General features: G+C 41.7%; 1 protein-coding gene across 9 annotated transcripts in view; it reads right to left on the reverse strand.

Annotated features, from left to right (window-relative positions):
- Positions 1 to 11,105: 11,105 nt before the first annotated feature.
- The window catches only part of Esr1 (estrogen receptor 1), a 371,567-nt gene continuing 358,321 nt past the window's right edge, over positions 11,106 to 24,351 (reverse strand). For all 9 annotated transcript variants that reach the window (XM_076926762.1, XM_076926763.1, XM_076926756.1 and 6 more), the window contains 2 exons: positions 18,712 to 18,895; positions 11,106 to 15,593 (listed from right to left, as the gene is read on the reverse strand). In XM_076926762.1, coding sequence (XP_076782877.1) covers positions 15,356 to 15,593; positions 18,712 to 18,895 — 422 coding nt within the window. In that variant the 3' untranslated portion in view covers positions 11,106 to 15,355. The remainder of the gene's footprint in view (positions 15,594 to 18,711; positions 18,896 to 24,351) is intronic.

Genomic DNA, 24,351 nt, shown 5'->3' on the forward strand with positions numbered 1-24,351 from the left:
AGGCTATTGTAATCCAAGTCTCATGTCAGGGTATATGGCTCAAGATGGCTGCAAAGCTGATAGCCTCTTTCTGCTAAAAGTCGGCCCCCAACAAATTTCAACGATTCATATAGAAGTATATCTGAAGAACAGTGGTGAAGTGATTTGGGAAAGCTGGTCAGGACCAGGTGACCAGAGCCTGGGAGGAGCTGTGGGTGTGGCTGAGGACAGCTGATGACAATTAGCTAGTTGGGTTCTTTGCTCTATGTTTTTCTATCCACTGTCACCATCACACCATCACCTAAGAGCCATAGGGAACTGTACTGTAGTTGTCAGCCCCAGAAGTCATTGCAAGTAGATCAATCAAGGATTGAGACAGACCACATGCAGCCCATGCCCACTCTGTGGATAAAAATGACTCCCGTCTTTGCAGACTCAAGTCCTAGCTAGGACTTCAGTCTTTCCCGTTCACTAATCATTCCTAGCAGTCCCCACTGGGCCCTTTGCATGCAGAAAAGCCCAAGTTTTCTTCCAACACTCATCCTGAAATGAAAGCCAAGACAAGGCGAGACAACTGGGATCAAATACAAGCAGGGGAGGGAGATTGTGCCTAGCATATGTGTCTTTGTTTTCTGAGAACAAATTTCTTTTCCTTGTCCCTTGATTGATGGTAGCCCCTGACTTGTGGCAGAGCACGGGGCGTGGGGCAGTTTTGAAGAGTGGCAGGGTGGAAAGAGACAGGTAGGATGGTTTACAGGGTCCGGAGACAATTTTCTGCTTAGTCGTGTGCAGCACCGAGGAGCCGATTCAGGTCACAAGAGGAGGTGTTTTGTTGAGCCGTCACTGCAATTTTAGATTTAATAATACGTTGTGATAACTCTGACTGTCATACCCGCTGCCACCCAGATACAGTGAAATTGACAAAGAATGGCGTCTATTCTGCGGTCCCAGTTTCTCACTTTCTCCTCCTGCAGAGTTGTATATATCCATCAGGAGTCCCCAGACAGACCGACCTTGCTGGGACCCCTCACATTCAGGTGAATGAGCAAGGCAGGCCAGCGGACTCTGCCTGTACCCATTGTTCAGCTGACTCTTGGGACTAAAAGCTGAGAAGCCAATCATGGTTGATAAAACAGATCAAGCAAAGTTGAGCAATGGGGAACATTTAATCAGATCTGAGGAAGCTGGAGAGACGCAAATATAATCTTTCTAAACCATTGAGGGTGGTGAAAAATGGATTTCCTCTCTCTCTCTCTCTCTCTCTCTCTCTCTCTCTCTCTCTCTCTCTCTCTCCCTCCCTCCATCCACTCCTTCCTCCCTCCCTCCATCCCTTCCTCCCTCCTTCCCTTCTTCCCTCCTTTAACTTGTTACCTAATACAAGCAAGAGGCCACAGCTGAACTTGAGGTCACAATTCTATCAAATTCTCTCCTCGGCTTTTGCTGCAGGTGTTGGTATCTAAGGCTATATACGGTCTCCCCAAACTCCAGACGCTAGAAGTCCTTAGAGCCTTGAGGATGAACTCCAGGTCAGACCCAAGTCTGGCAAGACACGTTCTTGAGAGAATTGCTTGATAGAATAGATAGATAGATAGATAGATAGATAGATAGATAGATAGAGACACGTTTCTTGATAGAAAAGTGAAGCTGCCAAGGAGTTTTTCAGCAGCAGCTGTGCAGGTATGAAAGCTGGTTTCCAGGCCCTGGTACCCAACCTTCCTGCCAGATGTTCAGGCTTACGTGATAATACAAGGGATGCCACATGTCTAGGGTTTCTGATAAACTGTTTATTAATCAATCATCAGTGTTATTTCCAATCTTATATATGTACCCCATTCACTGTATGCTCGGCTTTCAGGACCAGATATTTGCACAGAAGAGCCCTTCGACCTTTTCCAATTGGTCACAACAGCAAGTGGTGTGAGCAAATTCTCATTCTCCCCTATGACTATGACTCCATATCAGCTTCATCAGATAACTTTCCAAGAGCCTGGGATTTTAATCTGGACTCTTGTGTGTTTTTGACTGATCTTCCGATAGTTAAACTCAGTTGTCAACTTAATGAGATTCAAATCATTATAGAAACAAACATACGGGTTTGTATGGCAAGGGTTTTGTAGAGTAGACTGGTGAGAAGACACATCCCCAAATGCACAGAGTACCACCCCATGGTTTGGAGACCGGGATTGGATAAATAGGAGAATGTGAGCTGGATCAGTATTTGTCACTCTTTCTGTCTATAACTGACAGTTGACCAGAGCTGCCTTCTGCTTCTTCCATGCTAACTTCCTGCCATGATGGTAAATCCTCGAACAGTGAGCCAAAGTAAATTCTTTGTCCCTTAAGTGGATTTTCAGGTATTTGATTGCAGCAACAAGAAAAGAAAACAACACACCACCCGTTGTTGCTTGTTGGGTTTGCTTTGCTTCATTGGTTTTGAGATGGGTATCATGATGTAGTCCAGCCTAGCTTTGAACACTTGTCTTCTCTCGACCTCCTGAGTGATGGATGGGCTTGCAGGCATGCACCACTCTACTCAACTTTCCTATTGTTCACTCATAGCAGTAGATCACAGACTGATTATTGTAATATTTATGTGTTTGATTTATTGCTAGGATAAAACATACAAATAAACAGGATGCATTAATATAAATGTGCATTGTAATTATAATTAAACTGATATCGTATATAATTAAGGCTTTTAATATGTGTTAAGACAAGTGCCATTTCTTTTTGCATGTGTCCATTTTAAAGGTGGTTTTGTTTATATTTTATCCATGTTTATGTGTGTGTGCAAGCTTGTCTGTGTGTATACCATGTGTGTACTCCTGTTCATGAAGGCCAGAAGGGGCTGTCGGGTCTCCTATAAGGAGGAGTAGGTAGTTATGAGCTAAAAACTGAGCCTAGATCCTTTTCAGGAGTAGGAGTCTCTCTTAATGGCTGAGCCATCTCTCTAGCCCTGAGTTAACTGTGTTTTATAAAATCAACTATTTTAGTTACTGTCTTAGTTAGGGTTTTACTGCTGTGAACAGACACTTTGACCAAGGCAAGTCTTGCAAAGGAAAACATTTAATTGGGGCTGGCTTACAAGTTCAGAGGTTCAGTCATCATCATCAGTGCAGGAACATGGGAGCATCTAGGCAGGCATGGTACAGGAGGAACAGAGAGTTCTACATCTTCATCTGAAGGCTACTAGCAGAATACTGGTTCCCAGGCAGCTAGAAAAAGGGTATTAAAGCCCACACCCACAAGGCCACACCTCTCAACAGTGCCACTCCCTGGGCCAAGCATATACAAACCATCACAGTTACAAAAGAGCCTTGTGTTTTCCAAAGAAATTTAACAATTTCCTATCTCTCTTTTGATCTACATCCAATTTTTTGTGTACTTTTCTATGATTTCCTTAATTTTATTTTAATTTGTGTGTTCATAATAATTGGATCACATTTTTATAATTAAATAAAACATTACAGCATATAACACACACACACATGTTCCATATTCATTAATCACTAATACGCATTTAATCTGGTTCCATGACTTGTTGCTATTTACACATTTTTAAGAATTAGGGCTCTTTTTGTTATCTCACAATTTGCAATATAACCTGTCTACAGACATGACCTTATATGTGTATCCATCTTCGCTATGTTGGATATCTGTGCTTCTCTGTACTGTGTGTATCTGAGATTTACAGCATGCTGTTGAAGGACATATATAGACAGTAAAGTGGTTACTATAGTGACGATAATTAACATTGCTATCATCTCCCATAGTGACTTTTTTGTGTGAACCAGAGCAGCTGAACAAAATTCCAAGTGCAACACAATTCTATTAACTTCCCTCCCATTGCTGAACATTCACTTCGGAATGTGTCTGTCTGTGTCTGCTACAGCAAATCTTTCAGCCCCTGTGTCTCCTCAGCCCCTCTCCTCTTCTCCCTTGCCTATTGCTCTGTCTGTGTGTATTTACCACAGTGTGGATGGGTCTGGGGGACCCTATCCGAGGTGAAACAAATCATCTTTTTTCCTGCAGTTGTTTTCCTGATGGAGTTTGTTAAGTCGTCCCATAATAAGCACTCCTTGTTCACGGAAGCTCTACTGAATCAACGAGTATGTGCAATCTCTCTATGATACATTTAAATAAATCCTGCCATATTACTTCTTCAAACCTTGGGATGAATGGCAGTCTTACCCTCTGTGGGGGCGGAGCCTTCTTGTTTCCTTGAAGTCTCCATATATGGAAGCAGTGCTTTTCAAACCACAAAATCATCATCAAAACTCCAATACTTATACTGTGTGCACCAGAATCTTTCAGGAAAATCTTTTAGAACTCTGGGCTGCATTTCCAACCAATCAAACCCTGCTCCTCAGGGAGTCCTTTTGTTTGAAATTAGTTTGTCATTTTCCAGAAGAATAGACAGTTGTCTCCAGACCAATCAAGAACAAAACACAGATGACTGCTATCTTTTGCAGCAAACTAGGTGTCGCTCTGCAGGGGGCTTCTTGGATGAGTTACACTGCACATTTAGTAACTACTGTGGTGCAACTGTTTTGTTCTTTTTGAAATTTTATGTATTATTATTGTGTGTGTATGTGTGTATGTGTGTGTATGGTGTATGTATATGATGTGTGTATGTGTGTATTTGTGTATGTGTGTATGGTATGTGTATCTGTATGGTGTATATATGTGTATGTATGTGTGGTATGTGTCTCTATGTATTTGTATGGTGTGTGTATGTGTGTATGCATATGTGTGTGGTGTATGTGTGTATATGTGTGTATGGTGCTTGTGTATGTATGTATGTGTGATTGCATCTGTGTGTGGTATATATGTGTATATATGTGTGTATGGTGTGTGTGTATGTGTATATGTATGTGTATATGGTATATGTATGTGTGTGTGTGTATGCATATGTGTATGGTGTATGTGTGTATATGTGTGTGGTGTATGTGTGTATATGTGTGTATTGTGTGTGTGTGTGTGTATATGGTATATGTATGTGTGTATGTGTATATGGTGTGTGTATGTGTATATGGTGTATGTATGTGTGTCTGTGTATATGTATGTGTATATGGTGCATGTATGTGTGTGTATGTGTGCATGCATGTATATGTGGTGTATGTGTGTATTGTGTATGTATGTTTGTGTGGTATATGTGTGTATATATGTGTGTATGGTATATGTGTATATGTATATATGCATGTGTATATGGTGTATGTGTGTGTATGTATAGTGTATGTATGTGTGCATGTGTGTATATATGTGTGAATGGAGTATGTGTGTGTATGTACATGTGTATTGTGTGTGCCTCTGTGTGTGTGTGTCTGTGTGTGTGCATATGCTGGCCACAGTACATGAGTAGTGATCAGTGGAAAAGTCTATGGAATTGGTTCTCTCTTTTCATCTTTAGGTCTTTTACAGAGATCTGCTCATACCTTCAGGAGATCATATGCCTTTACTTCCTGGGCCATGTCCATTGGCTCCATTTTTAAATGAGATTGATGTATGTGCATGGAATAGAGAAAATGCCTAATGCATGATTTGAACAGGTATGGTCCCCATAGAGTCATGCGTTTGAATGCTTGGTTGGTGAGGAATAGCACTATTAGGAGGTGTGGCCTTATTAGAGTAGGTGTGGCCTTGCTGGAGAAAATGTGTTAGTGTGGAAGCAAGGTTTGAGGTCTCAGTCTCCTCTTTGCTGCCTGCAAGGTTAAGAGTAGAACTCTCTGCTCCTCTTCTGCCATCACATCTGCCTGCCTGCCATCATGCTTCCCATTTTGATGATAATGGACTAAATCTCTAAAACTGTAAGCCGGCCCCAATGAAATGTTTCCCTGTATAAGAGTTGCCTTGGTCATGGTGTCTGTTCACAGCACCCTAAGACCACTACATATTATTACATTCAAACAAAATCTCTAATAGTTTGCATCATATGATTCCAATTCTACAGACATATGCTGAATACCTCTGTGTGTGTATGTGTGTGTGTGTGTGTGTGTGTGTGTGTGTGTATTCATCACACAAGACAAGGAAATTAGTACAGATACAGTTGAGGTACAAAGCTTAGCTTTGAATTCACAAAAAAAATATGCATAATGCTTTTATAGTTTAAATTTGACAGGGAGCATAATTTGGTTTTTAAATCCAAGTTGCTGTTATAAAAATGACAAATTGAAAAGACAATGGAAACAACATCTTTGTTCTTACACAGGAGGTATTTGATTTGTTTTTCAATTTAGGAGAAACGTTTTGATACACTCCAAATAAATGGTGACGGGCCATTTATTAAAAGTCTGAGAATACACTGGGTGGTGGTGATACACTCCTTTAATTCCAGCCCTTGGGAGGCAGAGGCAGGCGGATCTCTGTGAGTTTCAGGCCAGCCGGGTCTACAGAGCAAGTTCCAGGACACCAGAAACTACACAGAGAAACCCCGTCTCAAACAAAACAAAACTTCTCTCAGAATCCTAACAATAGTTCCAGGTGCTCATGGTTAGTTTCAAGTGTCAGCACCAAGTGAGTGAAAAGGGTGGATTTGGGACAGGGTGGCTCACCAACCATTGAGTCCCTGAAGAAGAGACATCATCCGGGCAAAACCATGGAACTTCTAACCACCCTCCCCCACCAAACACAGTCAGCTGCTAGAAGGTGAAATCAAGCCATCAAAGGCAGGGGGATACCCCCAAATCCCAGAACAGTCACAAGGGAAGGAGCAGAGATGTGGGAAGTGGCCCAGAAGTCCTACCAAAGCCTCTCTTGGTGCCTTTCTTTCTGGACACAGGCACTACACATTCAACCTGCTTTAGCTTTGGGTTCTGGTCCTTCTCTGCTGGCTGATGCACTCTTTTCATGATTGCCTCCATCACTGCCCTGGCCTCACCCTAACTGGAGTGACAGACCTGACTGGGGAACACATTATTTAGAGTTTGAAAAAGCCTGCCTTGACCAAGATTCAGAGAAACTGTGGCCTAAAGCATGTGCTCTGGAGCTCAGACACTTCCTAGTCATACAATAAGCACATGACATAGCCTTTCTGCTCCCCGGCCTCCCCCTGCTGTAAGTAGGATAAACATGGTTTGTTCTGAGGGATAAATGCATTAATGTATCTGGTATGTTGGAACACTGCAAGACAAGTACTGGGTGATAACCTTGAGTTGCATTTGTTTGTCCTTTGGTTTCAGATTGATTTTGATAATGGGAACTGGGGGACACTGAGTCTTTCCAGTCTTGTAGAACTTTTTAGAAAAAATTATTACGTGTGTGTGTGTGTGTGTGTATACCACGTGCAAGCCTGGTTCCAGAGGAGGCCACGGGAGAGAATCAGATTCTCCAAAACTGTAGTTTAGCATTCAAAGATGGATTTTTTTTAGGAATTGCTGGGGTATGATCTGAAACAATAGTTTCATAAGTCACCCTAAATTTGTAATTTATTCTCCATGGAGAGACATTAGAAACTCCTTGCAGGGAACTGAGGAGATAATTCAGTTCCTAATGAATGAATATCTGAGTTCAGTTTCACCTCTCACTTTAAAAGCAACCTGTGAGCACATGTTTTTTTGTAATCCCAGCAATAGCAAGACAGAGGTAGGCAGACACACCTGGACCTCATTGTCAAGTCAGCCTAGTCTGGAGTTCTGAGTTCCAGATGCCAGTGAGAGATACTGACTCAAGAGCAAAGTGGTTGGCCATCGTGAGGAACAACAAACACCCAAGTCTCCACAGGCACATACTGTGATATACTGCAAGTATATCCTGCACATTCTCTCTCTCTCTTTCTCTCTCTCTCTCTCTCTCTCTCTCTCTCTCTCTCTCTCTCTCTCTCCATTTGGCACTTCACCCTTTCTCTTCATTAAAAAAAAATGCTTCCCAAGTTATGACCAAGCCTCAGAGGCTGGCCTACTCCAGACATTCCAAAGGAAAGGGCTCCCTGCAGAGGTGACCCAGCCCCTGCAGCCCTGCTGCTGACAGTATGCATGTGTTTGCCTGTCCTCTTTCCCACCAGCCTGTGGTAGGAGGCCCTAGGTGTTCAATCATGTTCTTTCTGCTTGTAAATGTGGAAATACTCTGGGCGTTTTACAGCTTTCAACTCCGCTGAAGTCTGAATCTAATTTGAGAACTCCATCAGCCCATAAAAACGTTTACCAGCTCACAAACCTTTCACTGGCTATGCCCAGAATCACTGATGTCTCAATGAAAAGGAAGCTGATGACAGGTTGGAGTATAGTGGAGGCCTAAGGGCATGCTGTGTATTTGCACAGTCCCCAGATCCCGGTCTGTTCCTCAGCTTGTGGATAGCTGCCACTTGGCAAAGGCCCAGAGTTGGCTACTTAGTGCTGATTTCTTTGTTCCCAGTCTGGCTATTCTTAAGAAAATGTTTGCCATATGCTACCTTTGCCTTCATCTTTTTTCTTCAAAGTTACCTAAAAGGTGCTAAGCAAATGCCCAGGGGCTTAGTCATTGCTGAATCCTGAGCCAGAAGATAGGAGGACACGGTCTTAGACCAGGCCACTGAGCCTGGCCCTGAGACTGACATGTTCTGAAAGAGGTACTGATGTGACAAGAAGCTTTAACCTTCTGTCTTCAAGAACTAGGATATTGGCTGGAGACAGTTCCTTCCAGTATACTAGATCAGAGATAAAACTATTTGGTCACATGTTGCTTTTCCAAGGGCAGACAGGAAGACACCAGGGATAACCTCTGAATCTAAAAAGTAGTGGTGTCCTAAACTCAAGGGAAAGCATGTGTGCCCCTCAATCTTTCCTGCCTATAGGCAATCAGAGCACAGAGAGCCATCTCTTCCATCATGCCAACGATAGAGTATCTATCTTCCTGCCCACAGTGGCACATTGTGGTTTTGAAGAAGTATGTCTTTCCTTCAAAGTTCATTGATGTTTTCTTTATACCCATAAATGTAAAAGCTAGTGTAAGAGGAAAATCCGCAGTCCATGTATACTCTCTTTCAGTAGCCCCTAGGGAGCTCAAAGTATGTGTGTGGGGGTGGGGACTTCCTGTCACTCAGTGTTAAATGCAAAAAGAGTCATCTCACTTTTGCCATTCACTAGGTCAGCAACCTTGGAAAAGTCACACAACTGTGTTAAGCCTCAGGTTTCTCACCTGCAAAGTAAGGATAACTGTGTTTCCATTGCTGGGAGAGAGCTGTAAAAGAGGGCTAGGAAATAGGACCCGAAACAGAGTGACCCACACATCTGGAACCTCAGTGTAGGGAAGTGTGTGTTCATTTATTCTCAGGCTAAAAAGGAGCATCAGATGTGTTTTCAATGCAAAGGACTTTCTTCTCACTGTGCTTTGCCTAGTTGCTGTCTGTCCCATGCAAACTGACTCCTATGACAGGGAGTCCCCCGCCCCCTTTCCTTCTACCAGGCGTCTCAGACACCATGTAGATAGTTCCATTAGATGACCTGTCTCATCTTGAATGGACATCATCCCTTGTTCTTATCCCGCTTCATTCTGCAGTAACCACAGTACATCACATTGTAAATTACCATGGGCGTGACCTTGGAAGTAATTCCTTACTTCACATACAGTGTCACAAATAGTGAAGAACATGGACATGTTGTCTTGCCCGAGTCATAGATTCTGTTTTCTGAAAATCAAATCTGAGCATGGCCATCTTAAATTTAAATGAGCCGGCCGGGCGGTGGTGGCGCACGCCTTTAATCCCAGCACTTGGGAGGCAGGGGCAGGCGGATTTCTGAGTTTGAGGCCAGCCTGGTCTACAGAGTGAGTTCCAGGACAGCCAGGACTACACAGAGAAACCCTGTCTCAAAAAAAAAAAAAAAAAAGTTTAAATGAGCCATCAAACCTTAAGAAAGTATCTTGGTTTAGTCGGAGAGGTTGCTCCTAGCCCTCAAGAGACTGGAGGCCCCAGGGAGTTTAGAGGTCTGGTGAGGTGGGGGTGGGGGATGGGGACATCCTCTTGGAGACAAGAGGGCTGGAAGGAGGTGTGAAATGTGGAATAGTGGAGAGTAGACTGGGAGGGGAATAAAATCTGAAGTTTAAGTTAATTAATTAATTAAGTGGTTGGGAAAAAAAAAGAAGGTATCCTGGGGGGAATTGATCCTGAGCCAGTGTGTGAGCTAAATGAGCCCTTAACACAGGCATTGCCACCTTCACATACCCTATTAGAAGACTGCACTGTTCCACAGACAGCCAAAGATTCAAAACACTGCTGATCAGGGGCAGTGACAAGTGATCTTCTAAGGCACTGGTGTGGTTCTCATGGGATCCCCTGGCAGGAAGGTTACTACTGTAAAGGAGCTTCTCCCTCCCGCTCACCATGTGGTCCTTCTTGTCCTCACGCCTACTGTGATGTCATCTACTATGAAGCTTTTGTCCCAGGTTCCCCCGCCACCCTGCTTAGATTCTTAGCCTTCGGAGCTAAGTAAGCATTACTGTGTTAGCTACTTGGCCTTGAGTGTTTTGTCATAGCAGCGCAGAGTGGGGCTGATTCACGTGTTACAAGTGAAGAAACTGGGAAGACAGAACTTGTTGTAAGTGTAAATGGAAAACCCTAAGCATACGGGTTTCAATTAGGCAAGCTAGCTGAAGAGTGTGTTCCTACATGGTGTCATCTCTCAGTATGTCACAATCTCCTTGTCACCCTCCATCAGCTAAATCATAGAGATGGCACAGGAAAGGGATATTGCTGGTAGCTCTGAGAAGGAAAGGGTTTCATAAAATAATAAAATGGGAACTTCAACTTGCCTTCAGAGTGGGGGAAAGATTTTTAGGGTAATTACTGCCATGCCAGAACATACACCCATGCACTCACCTGATTATAATAAGTCATCTGAAGCTCTCTTTATATGAGCACCCCACATGACCCTCACAAGCATTCCATACAAACTAAGTGTTGAGTAATTGACAATGGTCCTAAAACTTGCCTATGGTGGAGATCCAAACTAAAGTTGAGTCATTCTAATATTAGTATCCCTACCTCTTAACTTGGTACCAGGTAAATGAGGCATGTAGATTCACTGCAGTCTCTACAGGTCCTTGGATCTCTTTGCTCTCATTTGGTCGGCAATGAACTATCAGCAAGAAACAGAGCAGTAAAATAATAATAATAATAATAATAATAATAATAATAATAATAACGCAACCTGTTGCCTTTATTTAAGTTTTATTTGAACATCAAATATGTGGAGAAGATGGTTTACAGGGGCTTGAGCATCCTGCTGGGTTCTTTGCCATTTCAAGGTGCAAAAGAGGCTTACAAGTGTGTTTCATTAAACAAAGCAGAGCTGCTGCGACGAAACAGGATCACATCAATAGTAGTATATGTCAGAAGAGTGTAGTAGCCCGTCAAACACAATTGGGCATCTGTGTCTTTCCTCATAAAACAAGAGCTCTACACTAAAGAATATGTAGTTCACAAAAAAGCATTGTTTGTAAGCTGTGAAAGAACATAGACTGGCATAATGTCACTTAGTAATTCAAGTCTCGATGACCAATGACCTCTCTGTGAAGACAAAGGGGTCCACATCTTAGGCACCTGCTCATGGGACTGTATGTCATTTCCAGGGTGCACAGCTCCATACAGAGACACTAACTATGGGATTGGAACATGGCAGCATTTACATGTTTGAAAAAGTTCAGGCACATTTGGATGCAAAAGAAAGGGGGCGGGAAGCAAATAGAAATTTCTCTTAAGTCTCTAAAACACGGTGCAAAATTGAGAAAGTGCCATAATTGAGACAGCAATCACTTAGAAAACAAGTCTAAAGGACTTTAAAAGAGACCACACTTTAATTTAAGTGGATAAGATATGAAGCTGGAAATAGAGCATAGTCACACTAATGAAAAGATGGATATGTGGGGCCACAGGTAGATGTGTTTGCTCCAGTTGAAAGAGAGTAAATTTTCATGGAGTTAGTCTAGGAAGTGTGCAGTGGAAGCTGGATCAACCTCCCAAAACTTGTACCAAAGAGAATCATGATTGCCTTCTGCACTACTGTATGCCGTTCTAATTGCCTTCAGAAGACTTAGGTTCCCCAGGCAGGTCTGACTGTGAGTATTAGCCATTACTATGGTCCTAGTGATCATCCTCAGTATCCACAGTACATCTCAGAGCTGCACAGTATGAATAGGAAGAGATTTGTAATTGACTTCATGCAGGTGTAAGGGATAACTCCAAAGTCAATGACTTTTCAATGTGTAAAACTTCAAAGTATGGACACCACAATGTGATTAAAAAGAAATTATCAGTAAGTTGCTTTTTTGTTCAGCCCCAAAGGCATAAGATATGGCATAGAAAAATCGTATCCCCAATGTTGCCAGGGAAATCTATCAAAGACATGATTTTCTTGAAGTCTAGACTTCATCACCTACATTGATAGGGTCTTTTCTTTGGATGACCAGAATCAAATCACCAAGCTAAACAATGGCTAACAGAAACTTAGGCAGACCCTGTGTTGGATTTTTCTTTGGATTTCACTGCTGCTGCCACACTCTTCCTTTGAACTCAAGCAACCATTTTGGAAATTGCTGCCAATGAAGCTAGTTATTATTTTATTACAGTGCAGACAGGAGTGAAATTCTGAAACCTGGGGCATATTCAGGATGCCAGGATAATTCTCATACACTTTATTCCCATTTTCCCACCTGTTATTCAAATTCCCACATCTCCCTCTGCACTTCATGCTGACTCTTTGGGTAGATTATTATACTCAACTCTTAAATTATCTCCAGGTGAGGGGGGAAGTACAGGTTTGCCTCTCTATCGTGTCCCCAATGCCCCCAACACAATAGCAGCTAAAAGATGTCAGCTGCTCAAAATTGGCACTTCAGATAAGAGTAAAAAGAGATTGCCAAACATTGTTTGAAACTTGTGGGCTAACACTTCAGCTATCTGATGTTCTCTGCCCATTTCAAACTTATTATCATAACACGAATACAAACACAGTAGATGGGACAATGTAAACCCTCCACTAGAGTATTGTTTGCATTTAGCTGGTATTATATCATCTAAAGTCCTAGAAGGTTTTTTTTTTTTTTGTATTTTTGTTTTTATTTTTGTAAAAGAAAAATCTCAGTATAAACATTAAAAAGAACCCACTGACCCATTAGCTACTGTCCAAAAATATTACTACTGATATTTTGGTAAAAGCAAAATTAGCTGCCCTGAATAATTTTCCTTCTCAGCAAAATCTCTGCTACATAAGATTGTCTGTCATTCAACATCCAACAATAGGCATGTAGATTAGTGCTATTTTGTCTACTGTGGATACAAAAGTTGATATGAAATGTGATCTTCATTTAAATGAAAATCACCAGGCTTTAGGCATTAATAACTGCATACATGATACAGTAGTTTGAAAAGTCTACAAAAAAAAAAAAAACCCTAAATATTTTCCCTTGGTTTTTGCAATGTTAATGCAATCAAATTAAAACTCAGAACAGAACTGTTACATTCAATTGTCCAATAAACAAGCAATTAAATTTCAACAAAAATATATATTATACTATATAAGGTGCTTCTTAAACAAACAAACAAAAGAGTTAGGTTCTTAAACATGTTCTTAAAGCAGATATATAAACTTGTCTCAGAATTTGATGAACAAGTATGAGAAATTAAAAAAAAAAAAAAAGAAGAAGAAGAAGAAGAAGAAAATTGGCTTTCCCAGTTTCCCACTTCTTTGGTAGTCAGTTAACTAGGAGAGCAGAAATTAAGGGAACCCACCATTTCAAATAGGACAAACCAAGAGAAGCCTAGCCATTCACCTAGGTTTTTGGCTAACCCATCTATCTCAATGGAGTTCAAATTATGGATCATGAAGTCAGGGATGGAAAACAACTTCCATTTTGGTTAGGAAAAGGAAGTAATCCTTAGTTGTACTAAAGAGACCGAGACCTCAGAGGCCTTGTGTGGCTGTGGCTAGCGTAAGCCTTTCTTTTTATCCCCTTGTTCAAAGGACTCTCATGACCCATTCTGGTCCTTTATCCTCTCAGGTTTATGAAATTTAAGAATACGAACTGTGTTGAGGAAGGTATTCTTCTCCCCAAGGCCTCACTAGCTGGTTTTCGGATGAGTTCTGAATACTCAAGCACACTCTAGTCTGAGCAAGTGTTCAGCATCTTGAGTCCTAAGTGCTCTGAGACCTTGTCCCCCATGCCTCTCCCCAAGCTCCCAGAGCATCCACAGAAATACAGGTATCTACTGTTACTTCTTCCAGTTAGGCTCATACCTGAAATTCCAATGAAGCCAGCCCACAGATCCCAGGGCAGCCTCATGGTGCATTGTGGGAGCTGGGAAGCGTACCCCTGGGAAGCTGCTGCCCTGGCCAGGTCATTCTCCACATTTCCCTTTTACTTTCCTTCTTGTTCAGACTCCTCTGAGTCACAGTCATTATCTGTGTATTATTTGTTCCCTGCCCCCAAGAATAAAACTAAACAAACCACAAAATTATCACCAGCTTGCAGGTTCATTGTGACTGCCCTTGGTTGATCTACATGGTAACAATTTAGGGCAATTCACATCTGGGAAGAGACAAGGCTAGTATCCTGTGCTGAAGAATTTTAGATTCACCAGAACGGGTCCCCAAGCCGCCTTTACTGTAAGCCCCAGGGAGCATAAGGAGATTATGAAATGAAAATCAAATAAAATCAATACACCCTACAGCCTTCATGAAGGAGAATAACTCATTCCAGGGTGTTGACTGTAATTGACTTTCTGGTTCCCACCAGTCATGGGAAGTAAGAATTGTCTAGAACCCATGATGTAGTTTTCAGCAGCTGACACTTTAGAAGCCAGAAGGTGGACCAGATTAAGTTGATATGTTCTTGATAACTGGGGGAAATCTTACTTTCCTGTGTGCATCGTGTATTCCTATAGGGGCTTGAAATTTCCCTTTAATAAAGTCACATGCTGCTATAGGAATGCAAGGGAGTGCTATAAAGATCCCATGAGATAGCTTTCTCAATGGCTTCAATTAAAGGAGCCATTTTGTAGTCTTTGCTGAGGCTTACTCTTGGAGCCATTATGAAGTGCTTATCAGAGGTGAAATGTCTACTCTCTAGGCTTGGGTCTCAACAAGTAGCTTCAATCAGTTTTCTCAATTCATTCATGAAGACTGAAGACTATAAGAAGCCTCATAGTTAGTGATGTAGCAAAGGGGGAAAGAGAGCTGTTACCAAGATTTAGCCCTGGAACCCCTTTGGCTGTTCCCAACAGAAGACATGCCACTAAGAACTGAGCAAGCAAATAAATGGCCACTCATACTAGAAAGCCACTGATGGTGGATGCATGCCAGAGTGTACGCAGGAGACAGAATTCTGCTAAAGTCATACATGACATGGGTAAAATGTTGCAGGGATTTGCAGAACCTTGGGAGGGGGTGGGGGAGCCTGGGAGCTCTCAGATCGTGTTGGGGAAGCCCTCTGCTTCCGGGGGTATGTAGTAAGTTTGTAAGGAATGTGCTGAAGTGGAGCTGGTGGTGGCCAGCTGGCTCTGGCTGGGCTCCTCTGGGGGCACTCCCATGCGATTACTGGCTGGAGCATGAAGGCGGTGAGCATCCAGCATCTCCAGCAGCAGGTCATAGAGGGGCACGACGTTCTTGCATTTCATGTTGTAGAGATGTTCCATGCCTTTGTTACTGGAGGAGAAGGGACATAGAAGGAACTACATTAGACCATGGCTGGACCCCCAGGATAGCTGAAATAGGGAGGAGGAAGTATGAGAAACTCCAAAGGCACTTGTGAACCATTTTTTAAAACCTACTTAAGGATTCATTTTAAGATGACAACTGTAGAAGTTTAGGGGCCTCAGAGACCTCAGACTGGGACTTGTGTTTATGTATTTTCATTTCCTCCATCCTATAAGGTCACCCACCCCCACAATCATACTCTTCTTCCAGCTAATTTTAGTGGGTTTTCTATGCATTTTCCTCTCTATGATGTAACCGATGTTGAATGTCAACTTGACAAGCTCTAGATGTCTGTGGATGTCTACAGAATCACTTCTAGATCACACTAATTGAGGTTAGAAGGCCCACCCCTAACATTGGAGAAATTGTTCTATGGGCTGGGGTCCTTACCTGAGCTTTTCAGTGGCTTCCTATAATATTCAGAAATTAAAAATCACATTTTCTATCTAGGCTCTCTGAGGACCAAATGACCTGCCTTCATCTTCCTCACAGAGGACCCTGAGTACCATCCTGCACTAACTCTCAGTCACTGGTCTTTGACCTGCTCCTTAAGGAAATGAAGACCTGTAGAGACCTAGAGAATATGACATTCTGTTCTCCTTTTTAGAATAAATTTCCATGGAATCTTCAAATGCCTCTAGTGACCAAAAGACCTTTGTTGCTCCATGGCAATGGTTGAGTCCCCATTGCTCAGGTGTTTCCTTCCACTTGGCCCTAACTTCTACCATTGCCTAAAACAGTAAATGCTGCTCACAAGAGGAAATAGGGAAGAAAGGGGGAAGAGAAGAACGCAGACAAATGGCTTTCCTTCTTTTTCCTTGTCTCCTTGTTCCTCTTTGCCCTCTCTGCCACATGGGCAGTGAAGGCAGGAAATCATAACTCTTCCATGGCTTGAAATTTTTTAATAAGTGTATCTCTGGGTTACAGGTGATGGAGCACACCTGTAATCCTGGTGCTTAGGAGTAGAGTAAACATTTCAAATTCAATGCTAGGGTAGCCTCAACTGTAGAGTGTGAACTCATCTCAAAATAACCAAAATTAGAATAAAACAAACTAGACTACAGCCATGTATATCAGGAACAGGTAGAACTAAGAAAAATGTTCTAATAATTTTTATGTTGGTGGTGGTAACAAGCCAGCCCAGGTTTGATCGGTGCCATGAAAACACATGAGAACATCAAGAACTGAAATTCAAATTCAATCACATATTTAAGTGTTTCTCTCTCTCTCTCTCTCTCTCTCTCTCTCTCTCTCTCTCTCTCTCTCTCTCTGTGCATGTGTACATGTGTGCTTTGATTTTTGGTTTGTTTTGGTTTGTTTTTGGTTTTTCCTTTTAATTTAAAGCACTACTCACATTTAGTTCCTGGCCCTGTTATTGTCTTTCTCCAACAGTCTAAGGAATCACATTTACAGTCAGATAAAATCTGAAATCTGAAAATGTTAAATTATCTATGCTATGGCCCTAACCAATGATTAAGGACAGGCTAACCACAAAAGACTCCTATGATCCAGATTGGCCGCAGGGAGCCAATCTGAACAAAATCAGTATTTTGGAGAGCCATGTGAGTGTGTATGAATGGCACCGAGAAAGAGAGAGAGAGAGAGAGAGAGAGAGAGAGAGAGAGAGAGAGAGAGAGAGAGAAGAGAGAGGTTCAAACCTTTGAGTAAAAGAGTCACCTATCCTTCATATTTCACAATTGAAAAGATTTCTGTCATGCCATACTCTCTGCAATACATTGTCAGTAAAAGCAGCCATTGCTGGTGTTTATTGCTTGCTAATACTGATAAGCCATGCACACAATGGGTTTTTAAACTCATAGAAACCTTATCAACAATTGAAAAAATTCAGAGGAGTCATGTGCTTTCTATAAATCTCTCAAAGGATATGTCATCATGTTTTCTTCAAGGGGAAACTTACTCACCCAGCCACATATTTTGGCAGCACTATGTTCTTCTGCGCTATTCTCTGCTTCCTTCTCTATACCATCAGAAGAAAGGGAAGAGAAAAAGAAGACATGCTTCCCTTGAATGTGACCACCTACCACTATCTAGCATATGAGACAACATTATTTTGCCTAGATCATAAAACATTACTAGACATTACATAATCAAAGTGTTAAGCTGCTTTGTCTCAAATGGATTGGCTTTCTTGTGTCTCTGTTGATACTAGAATATGTCCTAGTGAAGCTGGGGTACAAGAAGAATGATATGCATAAAACAGAATCATCTGACTGGGGCTTGATGCAGGCCTGCTACCTGTGTCACAGAAATGTATAAGTGAGCCCAGCTGAGACCCTCCAAAGACACCCAGTCAATCTGCAGCCAGCAGTGGTGCTACATAAATGACTTGAGGAACAAACAATATGGTGTGGCTTCAGTTATGAAGGATACCAAGAAAGATAACTATGAAGGGCTGTATCACAAGGAACAACATAAACGAAACAAAGGGTGACATGTTTTATTGGAAAGCAATAGGAAATCCCTGTAAGGATTTAAGTATGAAGAGGATAAGATCTTGATTGATTTCAAAGTGATCACTCTGGTGGCTTCTTAGGTCATGCAATAGAAGAGACTGAGAGTAAGAAACATGTCAGGTCACAGGTTAGAGTAAGGACAAAGGAGGTCCTTTGATAGCTATGGATGCATCAATGTTGACTCTGAATGATGTTTTTTTTTTTTTTTCTTTTTCCTTCTCTGACCCCAGGGTTTTCTTGTTCAGCATTCCATAGTGTAGGTCAGTAGGAAATAGTACCTGAACCATAACAGATGTGCCTGAAGCCCTGAGAGATGGTTTATGCTCACACCCTTTGATTGACATGTCTCTTCTTATTGTATGTGTTTCAAACTGCCACTGCATGTCCTTTCAGCTAAAGTACCCTCCCTGATGCTCGTCCAATGTTCCTGGCAGGTTCTGTGCTCCCTCTTCTGTTCTCCCCTAGCCTTTTGGTTCAGACATTTTTTCTAAAGGTACTTTGCCTACTCAGCAACTCGTCCTGCTTTGGCTGTCACATAGAGTTGGTTGTGTCAGTGTCTTTTATCTCTACTGCAGGACCCAGAACTGCCTCACCTCATGTGCCGGATATGGGAAAGAATGAGGAGGAGCTGGGCCAGGCGGCGATGCTGCTGCTGCAGAGTCAGGCCGGCTTTGGCCATCAGGTGGATCAAAGTGTCTGTGATCTTGTCCAGGACACGATGGATGTGGTCTTTCTCTTCCAGAGACTTCAAGGTGCTAGACAGAAATGTGTACACTCCTGAATACACAGAGAGAAGGAGAGACAGATTCAAAAAGGACACAGTCATGGAGACAGAAGCATTTCTGGGATGCCTTGATGGGCCAGGGAGCATCCTCTGATGCCTCTACAACATGGAGAATACAGTGGACATGTTTGACACATTTGACAAGAGATTATGTGGCATTCATTATGAATATGCACATCTTTCCATATCAAGAAGCCAGGATGGCCTCTTGTGTCTAATCCAAGATTCTTTAAAAAGGACTATTGATATTTCAGCCATAATGGTAGCATGACCATTCCTTCTTGGGTAGATCTAACATTAACATGAACCGTTCATTCAATGATGACCACAACTTCAAGAGGAAGTCATCATTGCTTCCTTGGAGGGACAGAGAAATGTGTTACTTACCAAAGAGAACATAAGTGGTATGTTGAGATACTTAGGCTGCACCCAGTATGCCAACTCCTCATCTGGTAATGATCGGCAGACTGTCCCCCAGGAAACACAAGACACCCCTTATAATAAGCTTCGCAGGTAGTTATGAGTAACTGGCTAAGTGATTAGAAGGTAATTGCTTGAGGTGCAAGTTATTTTGCTTCTACATATATTTGCTTCCACTAAAATAAGTCTACACTTATTTCTGTCTTTACTGAAGAGTGTGTGACATGGGTGTGGCCGGAAACCTTTAGAAACAGCTGTTTTTCCTGCCAGGCAAGTATGTCTTCTCTCGACTTTCTATCGCCTCTGCAGAAGGTAGGCTATGCAGAGCCCTTCATGATGTTAATTTCCTTTGGTTAGCAGCAGTCCTGAGTTAGGCAATCAGAGCCCCACTCTAGGGATAGAAACAAGGAGGCTGTAAAGAGTGCTGAGGACAATGGAAAGGAGAGCTGAGAATGATGGGAATGCAGGAGGGAGCATGGTGGTTGGTCTCAGCTCTTCTCTCAACTCCATTTGTCCTCTGTGGTGGAAATAATCTCCTCTATCCTAACTGCATAGCCTTACTGGGCACACATGATGCCGGATTACCACCAGGGTTAGGATAACACAGCAATGTGATTTCATACTTTCTCTGCTTATCCTGCTGACTAAGTCTTATAACTATTTATAAGAGCACCTACATGTTAAAGGCTCCAGGGTATTAGCACTCACTGACATACATACTGATGTTGTGACAAGTGACAACCTGAGGATTGGAAACGAAGAAAATATCTATACTGAGAAACTCAGAGTAAACAGTTGTAGCTGCCCAGAGTAGAAAATAGCCATGTTTAAAACAAACAAAAACAACAGAACAAGACTGGCCCAAATCTTGGCTAGTGTGGATCTCAGGAGAATCTCGAAGCTTCTGGCACAGACAGGCACATTGATCCATAGGAGATACTGCACAGAATGCCAAGCAGGCTAGGGTTTAAGAAAGAAACTGTGCATAAATTATAATGTGAGTCCCAACCTTTATCTTTCTGACCTGTTGTCTTCTTAAATGTCCATGTGTTCTCATTTACCTTGGTGGATTACGTCCCACTTTTGACCATATTCCCTGTTTTCTGGCCACTGAACACTGGACACTGTCCTATGCTATAGTTTGAACTGCTCACTATCTACATTTTAACATTAGAACCTTTTATTTCTTTAAAAACAAAAACTTGAAAGGTCGTTTCTTTAATTGGAAATTTTTTATGTTACAAAGACAATATATGATCACAAGGGAGATACTTTTTAAAATTGTGAAGGTCAGAAAGAATAAGCAGAATCAATAGTTCGAGCTTTTTTGGGAATCCTTACATAGCAATATACATTCTTGACATATTTCCACTAGCAGTTTCCTTGTGGGCTGGTCAGGGTAGATTGAAGTGTCTGTTGGGTTTGACTCATCCTGTTTCCTAAGACAACTCAGTCCAACTTGGCTGAATTGCTGATTACATTGCTCTCAAATAATTACATGGGTGAGGACTGTATTAAATATCTGCAGAAAGATGAACACGCAAGTCTCTGGTTTCGGTTGGGGATCTCGGACCCTCCTAGTAGAAACCCATTGCAGCTTCCAGTCTGGGCCCGAGCACTGAGCAGATCCTAGGCAGCAGCTCTGCCCCCAAACTCACGGAATGCAGAGGAAGTGGGACTTCCAGGAGCTCTAACCCAGGCAGTATGTAAGGTAAGGAGACAGCAATACCCACCCCAAACAGGGAGTAACTGGGACCCATTGGGACCCAGGAAGTCACTCCTGGCCTGGAACACTGGTTTCTTCCAGTCTGCACCTGAGCCCTGAGCAGATCTTGGGCCCCACCTCTAACCCCAGTAGTAACACCCACCCCACACAGTTCTGATACAACCAAGATAATATAGGAAAGACAGGCTTCAGTCAGAGACAGGGCAGGTAGCATTGAGGAGATCCAGATGGCGAAAGGCAAGCACAAGAACATAAGCATCAGCAACCCAGGGTACTTGGCATTAGAACCTAGTTCTCCCACACCAGAAAGTCCTGAACTACCCATGTCACCAGAAAAGCAAGATTCAGATTTAAAATCACTTCTAATGATGATGATAGAGGACTTTAAGAAGGATGTAAATAACACTCTCAAAGAAATTGAGGAGAACACAGGCAAACAGGTAGAAGCTCTTAAAGAGGAAACACAAAAATCCCTTAAAGAATTAAAAAATTACAAAAGAACACAACCAAACAGGTGAAGGGATTGAACAAAATCATCCAGGACATAAAAATGGAAGTAGAAACAATAACAATAAAAAAAATCACAAAGGGAGACTACCCTGGAGATAAAAAACCTAGGAAAGAAATCAGGAGTCATAGACACAAGCATCACCAACAGAATACAAGAGATAGAAGAGAGAATCTCAGGTGCAGAAGATACCATAGAAAATATTGACACAACTGTCAAAGAAAACACAAAATGCAAAAATTTTTTAACACAAAATATCCAGGAAATCCAGGACACAATGAGAAAACCAAACCTAAGGACAATGGGTATAGAAGAGAGTGAAGATTCCCAACTTAAAGGACCAATAAATATCTTCAACAAAATTATAGAGGAAAACTTCCCTAACCTAAAGAAGGAGATGCCCATAAACATACAAGAAGCTGACAGAATGCCAAATAGACTAGACCAGAAAAGAAATACCTCATGTCACCTAATAATCAAAACACCAAGTGAACAAAACAAATAAAGAATATTAAATGCAGTAAGGGAAAAAGGCCAAGTAACATATAAAGGCAGACCTATCAGAATTACACCAGACTTCTCACCAGATACTATAAAAGCAAGAAGATCCTGGACAGATGATATACAGACCCTAAGAGAACACAAATGCCAGCTCAGGCTACTATACCCAGCAAAACTCTCAAATATCATAGATGGAAAAACCAAGATATTCCACGACAAAACCAAATTTATACAATATCTTTCCACAAACCCAGCACTACAAAGGATAATAGTGGGAAAGCTCCAATATAAGGAGGGAAATTATACTCTAGAAAGAGCAAGAAAGTAATCCTCTTCCAACAAATCCAAAAGAAGATAGCCACACAATGCCACCATTAATAACAAAAATAACAGGAAGCAACAATCTCCTTTCCTTAATATCTCCTAATCAATGGACTCAATTCCCCAATAAAAAGAAATTGGCTAACGGACTGGATATGTAAACAGGACCCAGCATTTTGCTGCATACAGGAAACCCACCTCAGTGACAAAGACAGACACTACCTAAGAGTAAAAGGCTGAAAAACAATTTTTCAAGCAAATGGTCCTAAGAAACAAGCTGGAGTAGCCATTCTAATTCCTTCAGCCTGAGAACACAAAGGGAGGGACTCATGGCTCCACTTGTATAGGTAGTTAAAGGTGGCCTTGTCAGGCATCAGTGGACGTGGATGGCCTTGGTACCTAAAAGTTTGGATTCCCTAGTGTTGGGAAATTTGAGAGCAGGGAGATGGGAATGGGAGGATGGTTGGAGCACACCCTTATAGAAATAGGAGGAGGTGGGGTTGGACAAGGGGGTTTTGGAGGGAATGGGAGAGGAGATAACATTGAAATAAATAAAATAACCAATTTATAAAAACAGATAATGGGTCTGGCAATTGTAGTTGAGCAATTTTGTCAACAATTTATTACAGAGATTTTATATAATCCTCAAGGACAAGGTATTGTGGAAGAGGCCCGTGGAACTTTAAAAAAAAAATTGGTAAGACATACTGTTGCTGAGACAAAGAATGATGCCAACTTGTGAGCTTACTGAGTGCCCTGACAAGGGTGACTGGGGAGCTGTATTGGACATATGTTCCTGACCCACCTTTGCTTGACTATATCCCAGATGGAACAGGCTACCTTGCCTCAAGTTTTTAGACCTTGTGGGATAGAGAATCTAAAAGAGAAATTATGGTTCTTGTATCTTCTTAAAGGTGCCCAGCTATTAGGACTCAATCATGTACTGGTCTAGAAATCAATCCAATATGGGAAATAACAGTCTACTTTTGGAAGACTGGATCTGGACTTTGTCAGAAACATATTTGGAAGCAAGTTGTAGCTCACTATGATGTTAGGATAGCAAAAGATAACGTTGGGACAGGATCTGGATTTCAAACAAGGGTTAGTGCATGTTTTAAGGCTCTTTTAATTGTCAGGTTAAAATTGGTTTTGTCTCTTTTATAGCATTTATTGTAAGTTGCATTGACTGTATAATTTTCAATTATGTTAGGTTGAAACCTGGCAACCAGCTTTATCAACCAGCTTTCTTCTCACTGCCCTGAGTATTAGAAAAACCTTGATTCTCTGAAAAAAAGCTTGAAAGTGCTGGAAGAAGTGAGTTAGGCTTTAAGCAGAAGCAAGAGGGTAGCAGGCTTGATTATTGCTGGTATAACAGCTTTAATTCCATTAATTGCTAGCACCACTGCTTCTGCAATAGCATTGACACAAGAAGTTAAGACAACTATTTTTGTTAACCATCTACTAAAACAATGTTACTAATGTATTGAATATACAAAAGGATTTATATAGGTATCTGGAACAATGAAGGATAATTTATAACCCATTCAAATTATCCATTCAAATTATCTGAAGGAAGTTCAGGGTTTAAGAGCTAGGAACCATCCCAAGTGTCATGACAAATATCATTGGAGTAGTATTACTTTTGAAATTCATAATGATTGTCATTATAATTAGAAAAAAGTTTAAAGACACCTGTAAGACATTTGGCATAATCCTAACACCTCTCTGGGTTTATTAACTTTGCATAGTGGGATTATGAATTTTAAAAATGCTGCTCTGTTGACCTTCGACGCTGCAGATAAGCCAATAAAATTATCCATGACCTGAGCTCAGTATTTCCATTTTGGATAAACCTCAGGAATGGCATATATAGCTTGATCAGGCTAGCCCTTCTTGTCCTGGGAATACTTTTATTCCTGCCCATCATGTTAAAGCTTATCTTTAACAACATCGACATGTTGGCAGCCAAATTA

The sequence above is a fragment of the Arvicanthis niloticus genome, chromosome 28 (genome assembly GCF_011762505.2).
Source record: "Arvicanthis niloticus isolate mArvNil1 chromosome 28, mArvNil1.pat.X, whole genome shotgun sequence".
Taxonomy (NCBI): domain Eukaryota; kingdom Metazoa; phylum Chordata; class Mammalia; order Rodentia; family Muridae; genus Arvicanthis; species Arvicanthis niloticus.